This window comes from Zalophus californianus, chromosome 14, assembly GCF_009762305.2.
Source record: "Zalophus californianus isolate mZalCal1 chromosome 14, mZalCal1.pri.v2, whole genome shotgun sequence".
Lineage (NCBI taxonomy): Eukaryota > Metazoa > Chordata > Mammalia > Carnivora > Otariidae > Zalophus > Zalophus californianus.
The window spans coordinates 9,059,804-9,073,961 of NC_045608.1; the positions used below are offsets into that span (position 1 = coordinate 9,059,804).

The following is a 14,158-nucleotide window of genomic DNA, read 5'->3' on the forward strand; positions in this document are numbered from 1 at the left end:
CAGGTACTATGTGTAAAATGGCACCTGCATCACAGACCATTCATTTGCTCCCCCAGCAGATGTTTCTAGAGAATCCACTGCATGCCAAACACTGTTGGGAGAATTAAATGAACTTTTGTGTGCCAGTTAGCATGGACCTAGTATATGTATAGTAAGCCCTCTATGGGGCAGTTATTATATTATTGTTATCACTGCACTGGGAGTTTGCTAAGAAGTGTTGGCAGCCTCACCCACACACCCAGGCCTCGAGGTTTGGCCACGTTCCCCTTAATGGGCTCTTTGACCCGAATATGAACTGTCTGTCACCCCCAGCCCAGCTGATGGAATGCAGTAAAGCTAGCTTGGCAGGGAACTCTTTCTCTTAGGCACCACCCCTTGCCCCAGCCTCACATAATTGGCCCGATACATCTTGGCATCTGAAATTTACATACGGTGCAGGGAGTGATGGATGGCTCTGGTAACTGGGCTGTCTCTCAGCTGTGGCTCACTTATCCATCTCGGCAGGCTGCGGAGCCATCCATCTTGTCTCCTTGTTGATGGCAGGCCGGCATGTGCCCTCCATCCCAGGTCATCCTGCAGCCTCCTCTTGGAGCTGGGCTCTGAGGCCCTTCTGCAGGTGTCACTCCCACCATGACCCACAGCATCCCCTGAAACCTTGCTACTCAGTGTTTGCCTGAGACTCCGATGGACAAGCCCTGAATGGCTCTATGGATCGGAGATGCAGAATGAGACATTTGGCGTGCACAGAGAGAGGGTCCCACCTTGCTTCTGCCACAAAGGACTTCTCATGCTTATATCTGCTAACAGTCATTCATTCACAAATGTTTATTGAGTGCCTACTATGCACTTGGCACTGAGCTAGAACCCCTGGCTACAGCTGTGAATGAGACAGGCACAGTCCCCACCCTAAGGGATTGACATTTCATTGGAGAGTGTGAACACTGAAGATCCTAAACATTGTGCCCTTCACTTTACCTACTTGCAATCTGATTCTCAGGGGATCTTTATAATAAACCTATGGACACAAATTGTTACCCCCATTTTACAGACACAGAAACTAACGTTGAGTCATTTGTCCAAGGTCATACTGCTAGTGAAGTGTCAAAGCCAGAATTTGGATGCAGGTCTGTGGGCTCTAAATTATATCATTGTTTCCCAGACAGACCAGGCTCTTTCAGAGTTTCTGACACATAGCATTCTTTCATTCATTCATTTGACCAACAAACATTTCTGGAGTGCATACTATGTATCAGCAACTGTTCTAGGCAGTGACTATATAATAAGGAAGAAAGGACCAAAATCTGTCTTGTTCTCATGGAGTTTTCATTGTCACAAATAAAATAAGTAAGTGAAATACACAGTGTGTTTGATAGTGATACATGTTAAGGAGAATAAAACCAAAGACAGGGGGTTGCCTGGGTGGCTCAGTTGGTTAAGCAGCTGCCTTTGGCTCAGGTCATGATCCCAGAGTCCTGGGATCAAGCCCTGAGTCTGGCTCCTTGCTTAGCGAGGAGCCTGCTTCTCCCTTTCCCTCTGCCTCTCCCCCTGCTTGTGCACTCTCTCTCTCTCTCTGCCCCCCTGTCAAATAAATAAATAAATAAAATCTTAAGAAAAAACAAAAAACCAAAGACAGGAATAGGGACCAGTAGGGGTTATTGCAATAATCCCATTCCCTCTACCTGGGATGCTTAGCTTCTGACAGACGCATTCTTCTGGACCCAGGTCAAATACTCCCATCTTGGTGACCCTTCCCCCCCAGTCACAGGAAGTCACCTTGCTCTGTGTGTTCCCTCTGTACTTTCTTCATACTTCTCATACTGTATTTAGTAAGCACACAGTGTTGGAATCGACCTATCTTCTCCACTGCATTGTGAACTCTTCAAGGACAGGGCCTGTGTTGGCTGGTTTCTGTATACCTGTACCTGGCACTGAATTGTGGCTCAGTAATTAATTGGAGGGATGATTGGATGGGGGTGGATGGATGGATGGATGGATGATTACATAGATGGCTTATGGATGGATGAGTGGATAAATGGATGGGTGATTGGATGGATGTGGGCTAAAGGGCTTCCATCCTAGGTACCACCTTACTGGGTACTGGCAGCCCCTGCCCAAGTTGGGAACCACACAGTGATTACATTAGAAGAGGTAGGTAAAACTACCTCTCCCTTGCCCCATCAGTTTCCATAACCCCTCGGAGGCAAGACAGGAGATATGTTAGGGTTTCACTCCTCCAGGCGTACACTGGAAATGGTGTCTCAACGTGCTGGCCTTTGTCCCCTTTTACCAGAATTATTTATGCCCTTGCTTGTCTACCTTGGTTTCTGAGCTCTTGGAGGATACAGGCTATATCTGATTCATTATTGCCCTCCCCCTTATCTAATGCCTAGCACACTGGAGGTCATGGATGGATGGACGGACAGGTGAATGGATGGATGAGGATCCAACATCTCTGGTTGGACCTCCCTACAGTAAAGAGAAAGCAGAGTGCCATGTGTGTGTTTGGGGGAGTTGGTGACTGCTCACCCTGGTTTTCCAGGCGTGGACTAGAATCTCAACCATACTTCAGCCACATATCCTTATAGGAGGTAATGTACATACAGTACTTAGTACACTCCATAAATATTAGCATAAATGTACTAATAGGAACTCAGAAATGTTAGCCATGAGCTCTCGTTGTCTATAGAGAACTTCTTTCTGTGTAAGATTTCATTTGAAGACAAAGTTCTAGGGCTTTAAAAAATAAAATCTGATGTTTTGTTATATAGTTCCTGAAAGGCAAACAAATATCAGAAAGGATTAGCAGGAGCACAAAGAAGACACCTGGACTTGGAAGGGAAGGTCTATGAAGCCTTCCTGGAAGAGGGGACATTTAAGCTGAGACAAAAGGATAAGATCAGTCACAAAGAAAGAATGAAATCATCCGGGCTGAGGGAATGGAGTCTGTGCAGCCATACCGTTGGAAGACCCTGGTGCATTTGGATTCCTGCAAGGAATTCAGTCTGGCTGGGAAGGAGGGGAGGAGAAGATGGGAGGGGCTGACAGGGACCCAGTGACACCTGAGGTCCTCACTTCCTTAAGCCCCGATCCCCAACAATAACTGCATTCTTTTTAGAAGGTGTCTTCTCGGAGTTGGTTTTGGGGGGACTTGTCTGAATCCCCCAAAAGTAGGGTTGTCTTTGGAGCTGAGAAGAGTGTGCGCATATGATGGGGGAACTGACATACATATACACAACTCAGGTTGTGTCTTACATGTTTCTCCTGTGAGAACATAGCATCCAGCCCAAAGTTTTGTACGTAGTTGACAGTTTTAAGACCACATGTTAAATTTCAAAAGCAAGTGTTCTTGTAAGATTCCCCTTCCCTCCTGCTTGGGAGACACAGTTTAACTGAGAATGTTCAACCTGCCTCCCTGGAGATGACCAACAGTTTTCCTTCCCCACCTAAGATCCACCCTTCTCCCTGAGGAAATCCAACCTCTTAAACAGCTGTGTGACTTGAGCAGGTAGTCTGAGCTGTCTGTATTTTCAGTTTCCTCATCTGTAAAATGGCAGAATCAGATTCAGTTAATTTTGAAGTGTGGGGCATACACTGACAGCTGGACATGAGATGATTGTAAGCAGTTAATAGACCTGGCTTTAGAAGGATCAACTCATGTTAGGAGGAATACTTATTCCTTCTCAGTACTCTTCCATTCCTTCTCCTTCTAACAAGAAGAAAGTCTGTCTGGTGCTACACTACCTTTAACATCTCTCTAGCATTTGATAACTAACCTCCTCTTATGCTTTGTTTCCATTGTAGTTTATTTCAATGGCTGCCACCCATTTATGATCTAGGACTCTCTACTGATAAAAACAAACAAACAAACAAACAAAAAAAAAACAGTGTCCTTTCCAAATGTACTTATTTAGGTTAAAAAGAAGGGGGGTGGTTTATTACGAAGGTCAAGAATAGGCAAACTTAATCTATGATGCTAGGGTCAGAATAATGGCTACCTTTAGGATGTACTCACAAGGAGGCACAAGGGAGCCTTCTAAGGTGCTAGGAACATGAACATTCTATATCTTGATCTGGGCAATAGTTGCAAGGGTGTAAAAATTCAGTCTTAAAGTTGAACTTAAAGCTATACATGTCTCAATCAAAAAGGAATAGTCAATTGAAGATAAGTATTATATAGTAATTCATGTGGAATATCAATATGGCAAAATGCATGCCACAGGGGGTGTGGGTTTGAAGTTTGGACAATGATGGACTGGACAACCCCAGAGTTTCCTTCTGGTTCATACATTCTGAGACTCTGAGTGCTTTGGAGGTCTAAGTCTCAAGGTTTCCCAGCACACTGATGGCAGACCCTCTCGGAGCTAGGGGCAGTCGCTGGGCAGTGGGCACTTACGGTGGGGAAGCAGCAGAGCTGTAGATCCCATCATCCCCAGAAGAGCCTTCCATCCCACCCCAGCTTCTTCCTGCTGCTCCTGGTCCTGGGTGCAGCTCAGTCCCAGCTTCCTTTTTCTCTGTGCATGGGCCCGAGCCTCAGCTGCATCCATCATCTGCTTCAAGCTCATTAAAATTATTTCTTTTTAGTTGCAAATGGGCTGTTTATGATGATCATTATTTGAATGGTCTGCGCCGGGCTCCGGGCTGTCTGTCTGCTGCTGATGGCAGGTTAATCAGATGAGTCTCCTCCCGGCCTGGGCCTGGTCCAAAGTCTGGGGCTGTGTTAATCATGGCTCCCCTAGGACTGGGGGCTGAGGGCCAGGGTGGGAGAGGAACCGAGTTATGCTTGATCATCAAAGGAGGGCCCTGCTAGCTGTGTATGTGTGTAGTGGCTCAGACACTCATTTCTAAAACTCTGCTTCTAAAACTCAGCTTCAGACCAGTACTGGTTTATGTTTATGAGAGTTTTTTTCCATTCCTTCAAAATAAAGATAGTGCTGGGACCTTTTTTATTTTAAGTGGTTTTTTGTTTTGTTTTTTGTTTTCTTAAGTAAGCTCCATGCCCAGCATGGAACCCAACGCTGGGCCTGAACTCACAACTCTTAAGATCAAGACCTGAGCTGAGATCAAGAGTCAGACGCCCAACCGACTGAGTCACCCAGGCACCCCAGTGTATTTATTTTAAAAGGCTCTTGTTGATTCTGTTGTTGGGCCTCTTGCATTGTTAATGTTCAAATACCCTATCTTTTAGGGTGAGAGGGAGTAGTTTTTAATATTTTTCTTTGATGCAGTAAAACTTGGCCATACTGTTGGTCTTCCTTTTTCTTTTTCTTTTTCTTTCTTTCTTTCTTTCTTTTCTTTCTTTCTTTCTTTCTTTCTTTCTCTTTCTTTCTTTCTTTCTTTCTCTTTCTTTCTTTCTTTCTTTCTTTTTCTTTCTTTCTTTCTTTCTTTTTTCTTTCTTTCTTGTGATATTTTTATTGACCTGTGAAATCCAGAACTCTTAGAATCACTGATCTAATGATGAGACCTGAGATGTTTTCCGAGCTCTCAGTTTATCTAAATAACAGAATAATATCAGCCAACATTTACTGAACACTTGGTATTGTGCTTGATGGTTTATACAATTATAGCATTTAAAACAAGCTCCCTGAACATCCCCCAGCTAGTGGGAAAGTGAAGCAGAAGTCCTACGAAGAGCCGGGCATTACAATTTTGCCTTTACTATCCACCAAGGGGATAATCCACACCTGAATTATTAGAATTGACTGTAATTTATTTCTTAGTTCCTTCGTGAATCACCTAACAGACACATTAATGTTTTTGTTACATGAGATGAGGTATGTAAGGAGCTTAGCATGATGCCCGATACGTCTAAGCATCCAAGGAATGGTAATTATTATTATTATTTACTATTATTGTTATTGATGATGTTGTTGTTAGTGAGCTGACCATAGAAATGTGGCAAGAATTCAGGGCTGAAGGATGAGCATTAGAAGTAGGCGAAGTTGAGACGAACATGGACATTGTTTGCTCTTCTGCGGCTCAATGGGAAAGATATCATGAGCTGGGCTTACAGTAGGCTTGGGGCTGGGGGTCTGCTGACATTCCCTGGCCTGGTGTTGCTTCCACTGTGTCTGCAGCAGACAGATTTATACCCACCAGCAGCCTGGGAGGTTCTGGTGAAGGGACCCAGTGTAGTCACAGAGCATAATTGTCTGTTACAACACATCAAGTCATTGGACTTATCCTGCTGTGAAATTTCCTCTCAGGGCCTGGGTTTGATGTTTTACCTGAGGAGTCTAAGTCCAACACCAGCCAGGTATATTGGTTGCTGTGGTGTGGGGGGCGACAGTGTCCCAGAGATTAGAACATAATGTCAGATACATGATAATCCAAAACCAAGTGACGTCAACCCAAGTCCCAGTTCTGCTTGTTCTGCAGCAATGTAAAAATCACATCTTTGTCTCCAAGACAGATGAGAAAAACTAAGGAAAACTGTGAGCATTTTATCAAAACTCACATTGACCATTGACACTCCAGTTCCTTCTCTCCTGCCAAGTGAGGTTCTGTCCAGCTGGCTGCACCACCTGGTTGATTTTTATCTACCTTTGATCAGTCCTTTTGCTGCAGACCTCTCCCTAGTCACTCAGTACTTTGGTTGTGGTCGATTGTAGTTTCTTTATTGGAAACTATGATTATTTTTTAATGATGATAAATCAAAAGTCTCCCTTTCTTCTTCTGTCACTTTGGTGGACTGTCAAAAACTGTTTCTGTCTCTCCTCTCTAATGATGCCTTCTTCTTCACCTGGCTTAAAATTCCATGGAGCATTTGTTCTGGAAACACCTGCACCCTCAGGTTGGTTTATTTAGTGCTGTGGCACAGAATTGACGTCAGCACCTTGGAGAGCACCACATTTCTGATTCCCTTGCCCCTCTATTTTAATTGCTACTTTTATGCCTTGACCTTCTCTCTCCTAGTCCTGCGGTTCTCCAAAGAGGTTAGACCTTTCTCCAGAAATAGGAATTCCCTCGCCAGTTTCTTCCTAAGGCACCATAGGCAGAGACACTTATGCTGAGCTTGGAGTAGGCTCTCCAGCCTCTGATGGGAATGAGGTTTATGGTGCTATGGTGAACTGCTATAGGGCAGATTTACCGACTCAGACATGATATAAGACAATTACCATGCATTTCGTCTCTTACAGGGAAAAGGATTTGCAGCGGGTTAATAGTACTTTTATTTCATTATCTAATGGTAAAAGTGTTTCATTGTGTGTGCAAGATGAATGCGTATTAGCGATGACAAATGGGGTCTTTGAACACGGTGCCGGGCCTCATCATACATATGTTAGATTAAAGAGTTCACCCTAGAAATACACTCTTGCATCTGCGTGTGTGTTTTTAATAAATCTGATTGCAGAAATTTATTGCATCACCGGATTTAGGAAATTATGGGGCTTGATTGCTGCAGATATAATCGGGTGATATATACAGAAATGCTCCTCGAGTTATGGTCCAGAAAAAAAAGCCCATCTCAGGATGGTGCAAGAAAGCAGCAGACCACATAAACAGAGCATTTCTTGAATTATGCAAATGAAACCCATGACAACTCATGGTGAATTGTACTCCCCTTGTGAGACTGCCACCATTAAAGCGAAGAAACTGAGAGAGGGGTGATCAAATATACATGTACGACCAGCAGACCCTGTCTGTGATGTGTGTAAGCTGGAGGGACCCCCCCCTTCCATCCCTCACTCTCTTTTTTTTCCCCTCAATGGTATGTCCTGTAAAAACCTGGTCTGGCGCTTTCATTGCACATAAGCAAGCAAGGTAGCTTCCAAACCATTTCTTCTGAATCCAGGAGTCTTCAGTGAAATATTTCTTACACTTGAAGTGAACCTTAAATGATTTACTGCAGGATACACAAAAGGTCAGCTTGCTTCTTATTGGCACCTTCATTTTTCCAAAATCTACTGAAATTAAAAAGCCATCTATATCTTAAAAGGCGTATTTATGAACCCTTAAGTGTAAGTAAGTCATAATTGGAACAGTTCCCACCTCTGATATATGAAAGCTGTCGACAGCACTTTCTTACACTATAATATGCCCATACAATATGCCGCACTTTACTATTTTGACACGGTTTGGAGATGTTTTCTACAGTTACTGACAAGCTTATGCCATCACTCCTTTGGAAATTTAAGAGGTGGGGCAGGGGGGTGGGGGAGAGATTAAAAAAAAAAAAACTCCACCCAACTTTATGGGAGATTATTGATCTTCCGATGAGCAAAAAAAGCTGTCCTGGATTTTTTTCAGTTGCATCCCGTTTTGTAAATTATTCATTTGTGCCAGGAGTCAATATCCTGTCTTCTCTCAGCTTTGTAAGTTAAGAAAACTTGTTCAGAATGCTGTTTTGTACAATGATTAAAAAGGAAAAGGAGAGGAAAAAATCTTTTTCTTTTCTCTCTCTCTCTCTCTCTCTCTTTTTTTTTTATTTTTTATTGTTTCAGAAGGAGCTTAATTCCGTCGCTTCCGAGCTGTCTGCACGGCAGGAGGAGAGTGAACATTCTCATAAACATTTAATTGAACTCCGCCGGGAATTTAAGAAAAATGTACCTGAGGTACAGTATATTTGCTGTTATAGAATTAACTCAGTAGGAATGCAGATTTTTCTCCATTCAAACTATATTTTGGAAACTGTAGACATAAGTGACTAACAAGAAAAGAAGCTAATTAGCCACAAAGAGAAATTAGAGCCCCCAAACTTTGGGGGTTTCTTGGTATAGCGGCGCTCAGCGGTGCTATCTAAAGTGAGGGCAGGACACTTCTCCATTGAAGTCATTGTTTCCGAGGGCTCCCTAAAACATCCATTTCCCCCCCATATTCATCTTTAGTCAAACACTTGGCCTTGACAGCAAAGACAGTTTGTCTAGGGTTCTTGATTTTATTTTGCTTTTCCACTGGTGTCTGGGAGAGGACAGATATAGGCTCCTCTGCCCTCTGGGCCTTCCCTCAGTCTCCTCTGAAACTGCCTCCCACTGCCATAAACAGGCCTCGTTCTTCCCCTTCGCCTCTTGCCTTGCAGCTCCAGCCACCAGCTCTGTCTTTCCCAGCTGCCATGAGGGTGGTCCAGATAATGACCAGTCCCATCCTGCCACCCCCTCAACCCCCCAGGGGAAGAGACTAGAATGGACATGTTTTTGTTCTTTACAGGGGTGAATGTGTTAATTCCTTTACTTTCTCTATCAGGCCCCCTGTTGCTGCTCAGATTAAAAAAAAAAAAAAAAGATGGAATAAACACAAATAGGAAAAAAAAAACCTTCTGATTCCATATAATGTTACCAAGGATGTGACACATCAGAGCCACTGGGAAAGAGAGACCCTGACTGCCCCCACAGCCAACTCTGGTTCTCTGTGGTCAGCAGAGGTTAACAGTAGACCTCTCTGTCCTAACCTACTCAGGTGGCCTGGATCTTGGAGGAGGGTGGGGCAGCATCTGGCATTCTGGAAGTATCGGACCTGGAGATGTTGATCCCACTCTGCCTGTTAGAATCATCCAGGGGTCCGGTTACCATCTTGCTGATGGAGGAGGAGGCCATGGAAAGACAGAGAAGAGTCAGGCCTACCCAGGAATTGGGCTACATGAGTAAAGAGGGGTTGAGTCTTCTAGCTGTGAAATCCTCCTCACAAGTGATAAGTATCTTCGGTTCTTCAAGGCAGGAGAGGGAAGTGGACTATAGCTAGAACTTGCCCATGGAGCAAGTATGGAAGGAATCTTAGGTTTGAGAGCTGAGGGAGGGTACGCTTGGAGAAGGAGTGAAAATCTCAGATCCAAGTGTCTCCCATGTCGCAGCTTCAAAAAGGCCAAGTCAAGTCCTGGGCTTGACCCCGGAGCTAAGAAGGCATAGGTGATGCTGAGCGTCCTTTGCTTCCTTCTTAGAACAGAGAACAGCTTGATATTTAAACTGATTTTCTGCCGAGAAAGAGGGTGCCAGAAGCTTTGCCTCTGACTCTCCATTCTGTAGGAAGCAGAGATGAAGCAGCCCTAGATCTTCCCAGCCCTACATGCCTTCTCTTTGGTCAGCCACAGACCCTCCATCTCATCCTCCTCTCCCAGGCCACATGGGAGCCCACAGGTGATGAGGAAAATCCAGGCCAGGTTTTAAGCCTCCGAGTTCAGCTTACATAATTTTAATACTGCATAATTATGCAATTATGTAATTAGGAGGAATAAGTTTCCATTCCTATTATAGTCGCGCCTCTGAAAATTCTCATTTTTGGAACTAGTGTCTCCTGATTGGGAGAGTCATGCCAAGGCTTTATTTAAGAACATCATCTGGTTGGTGCCCAGCTCACCTCCCGCTGGTGCCTATGCTCAACTTCACCCCCAGAGGTGAAACATACAGGACAGGGGGCTTCTAGAAATGGTCAGCATTGGTCCAAAGTCCCACCAACCCCCCGTCCTTGGCCCTCAGATTTGAATCCCCTTGAGTGTGGTATTGTGCAGCGAGCTTATTTGGGTTGTCTGTTGACCTGCATTCAAATTCGAGCTGAGCCACTCACTCATTGCCGGACTTGAGCAAGCCAGCCCCTCTCAGGACCTTGGTCTCCCCTTCTGGAAAATCAGGGGACTGGAGAGGTGATTTCTGAGGCCCCTTCCATCACTAACGTTTCCTGAACTTGGACCAGAGGTTTAACCTGTTGATACGTTGTATTTGGTCTGTAAAGTCATTCAAGTTTTACAGTAAGTTACCAACATCTAGCATCTCAGAAGATTTCACCCAAAACCCCAGATTTCCAGTATCTTTTGAGACTCTTTGGTGGATCTGGTCAGACAGGGGCTACATGCCCACATGGCAGTCACCAGCTGGAGCCGAGCAGCTGCTACCTCCATTACATGGGGCTCAGGTTTTCTGGATATTTGCCTCTCAGCCCGCCTCCCTCGTGCCCACTCCCCCCGCCCCAGCCTCTGTAAGCATTTGAGTTCACAACCTAGGACCTGGGTTTTCATGCATTTCCTTTTCCGTGGCTCAGCCTGTGCACCCGTAGTTCCTTGTGATCAGATCCACTAGATTCGCACGCACTCCCTATGTCCCTCCTGAAGATCCCAAACATACCGTTGGTATATCACCGGTTCCAAGGAGCCCTGGAGGACACCAATCAGTGAGGAGGTGTACCCAGGACCCAGAAGAGGGATCATTTTCAGGGACAGAAGCACAACCTTATTTCATAATTAAGGGATTTATTCTTTACCTGAACATATGTATTCTTGTGCCCACGTCTTCCTTTCCTGCTTCTCTCTACTGTCCCCTCTCTCCCCACACTCTCGAGCCCCTCTCAGCTCCTCCTTCCGCAGGGGTTTCTTGTGGGACCTGACTGACAGCAGTCATGGAGTCACCAGTGGGTCTGAGAGAAAACTGAAGCATTTAGGGTTGGAATCTTGGTGACACTAGGTTCTAAAAGTCTTCCCTCTTGCGTGCTAGGGAGAACTCACAGGAGCCAACCCGGGGAGCCCTTGGGGCTGAGAACTTCAAGGTCACTTGTGAAAGGCAGGAAATTAGGGTCCAGAAATAGGAGGCTGGTTTCTGAAGACAGCCCACTACCATAGAGTTCATCAAACATTTACAGAGCCCCTCCTCTGAGCTGGGCACCAAGGGGGTGCCAGAAACTGCACATTCTGGAGAGGAAGGAGAGACAAGTATAGAAGTGATGTTGCTAAAATGCAGAATGGGGTGTTTGCCAGAGAAGGGAAGTTGCGTGGGGAAGCAGACAGAGATGGCCACCTGAAGGAGACAGCCCTGAGCAAATGCTTAAAGGACAGAAGGTTTTTATGAAGGGACTTTGATGACATTGTGCTGGGTGTGGAGAGTTGAGCCCACCTCTTCAGCAAGAGTCGGTCGCATGATGCGCCACAAGTCCCATGAGCCCTTTGCCTAAAAAACATTCCATGATCAGATCTATTTGGGAAACGTTGCTTCCTTCCTCCCTCTTCCAGAAATTCCCAATGTGCATTATACTAAAGGCTCCAAAAAGTCCCACAGGGAAGAAACTTGATGTTGGACTTTATTTCCTAGGCTGATTTGGCTTGGCACCCTATGTGTGTGTACATGTGCATGTGTCTGTGTGTAGGCGTATATATGAGAAACCCCAATGAAATCCCATGGAGTGCACATCCCATGGGACACATTTGGGAAATGCTGGCCCGGGGGACAACAGTGCACTGCAAGCAGGGGCCACGGGGGTATCCCACCTGGCACTGTGGTGAACTCTTCGCTGATCTCTTTTTCAGGAAATCAGAGAGATGGTGGCTCCTGTATTAAAAAGCTTCCAAGCTGAGGTAAGACCCAAGGCCTATGGCATGTCACAAAAACATTCCCTGCTTCCCTCTCTATCCCACCTGGAGTTGCCTGAGGAAGCCAGCAGCCTCTGGAAGCTTGGGAGAATACCTGCCCGTCCCTATTACAAACTCCACCCCATTCTTTCCAGATCAGTCAGTGGTGACATGATGAGAATGGGTTCTCTCTCTCCCTCTCCCTCACTTTGTCCAGCCTTACATCAGCTCTGCTATATACAATATCTGTGACCTTGAACAAACCACCTCCCCTTCCAAGCTTCGTTTCCCATTTTTAAAATGAAGAGGTTTGAACTCAGTGGCCTTTTCTGTGCCCTGGCATTCTGTTCAGCTTTGATTCTCTAAGGCAGTCTTACAGATTCAGTCCAAACAGTTACCGGCCCACCCTGAAATCCTCTCTACTGACCCACCATCTGAGTATAAAACCAACACTGTTGACATTCTCTCCTGACAACCCTATTTCCTTCGGCAGCAGCTGAGCTGTCTTTAGCCAGTTGTTTCTCTTGCCTTCCTGGAGCCCTGTCATGGGGCTGAACCTCCCGCATTTCTCCTCTTGGCTTGACTCTGTAACCGGGATTCTGAGAATGTCCACTTGTCCTGCTGGCAAAGGAGGAGGCGAGAAGAGAAGTTACACTGAGGCAGGGATAGTGGAAGGGGAAGCCATTTGTCAAATGTTCCGTCTTCAGGGGGCCTCTTCTCAGTCTCCCCTGGATTCAGGAAGGACCTTGGAAGGATTGGCCCTTCTCCGAGCTCTCTGGTGGAGACGCATTTTAAGTCTGTCATCCGCCAAGCACCACATTACTTTAAATCTGTCTCTTTGGAACCGCATAAGCGCATAAGGCAATATTAAAGTAAACAATAACTGGATTTACACAAATGTCGCTGATTTCCATATTTTTCATCCCTTCATTTTATTACTGAGTTGACTGATATGCTTATTTATTTATAGGGCCATCCGGTATTGATTCATTTGGTTGTGAGGTGCCTGAGCTGAAAGGGGACGGTGGCGGGGAAAGGTGGGGGGTGGGGGGAACAAACCAGAAAGACCAATGATGTTGGGAATTTGTTGTCGTGGCTTTGTGTTTTTAAAAAAGAGGTTCCCATCTGCCAGGCCCTGGTCCCATGAGGGGTTCTCAGTACACAAGCCCTCTCAGGCAGCTGATCCTTCTGCCCAGCCCACAGACAGGCACTGAGCATCACTTTTTCAGCTGTTCCCTTGCTTGGGCTGGTATGGACAGAGCTTCTCTAAGCCACTCAGAGCCTCAGTTTCCCATCTGTTCATGGGAATAAAGACACTCTCAATCTTTTTATGTTGCTTTAAGGACTGAGAAGTAATGCAGGGAAGCAGTGCAATGTAATGCCTGGTGCACAGAGAGCTGCCGGGCAATAAAGAGCAGACTCCGGAGCCAGCCTGGGTTTGAACGCTGCCTCTGCCAGTTCCTCACTGTTTGACCTTAGGCAAGTTCCTTAACCCCTCTGTGCCTTTGTCTCCTTGTCTCTAAAACCAGGTAATAATTATACCTCCTTCATAGGGTCATGACTGAGGAAGAACAAGGTTAATACCCATGGAGTGCTTAGAACATTGCTTTATATAGGTAGTCCTGGTTATTTTATTATTCCTGTTATTAGTCACCTCCAGGGCCTCTGCTATGCTTGGGCTGGAATCTACCTCTTTCCTAAGTAGATATTCAGAACTTTTCTCCAAAAGAAGAGGGCTTTCTATCCCTGAAGGAAACAGGTGTGACTTACATCATCTTTTCAATAGGAGAAAGAGTTCAACATTACGTTTGGGTGATGACCCAGAGGATACCCCAGTGCAGCATGGCAGAAAGCCTGTGCAAATCAGACTGAGCCAGGCCCGGCCTGAATTTCCGC

At 45.5% G+C, this 14,158-nt stretch overlaps 1 protein-coding gene across 6 annotated transcripts in view; it reads left to right on the plus strand.

Moving 5' to 3' along the window:
• The window catches only part of CUX2 (cut like homeobox 2), a 324,656-nt gene that overhangs the window by 215,034 nt on the left and 95,464 nt on the right, over positions 1-14,158 (plus strand). For 5 of the 6 annotated variants that reach the window (XM_027575570.2, XM_027575571.2, XM_027575565.2 and 2 more), the window contains 2 exons: positions 8,442-8,552; positions 12,221-12,268. In XM_027575570.2, the coding sequence (XP_027431371.1) occupies positions 12,233-12,268 (36 nt within the window). In that variant the 5' untranslated portion in view covers positions 8,442-8,552; positions 12,221-12,232. The remainder of the gene's footprint in view (positions 1-8,441; positions 8,553-12,220; positions 12,269-14,158) is intronic. The other variant, XM_027575568.2, reaches the window with a different exon arrangement.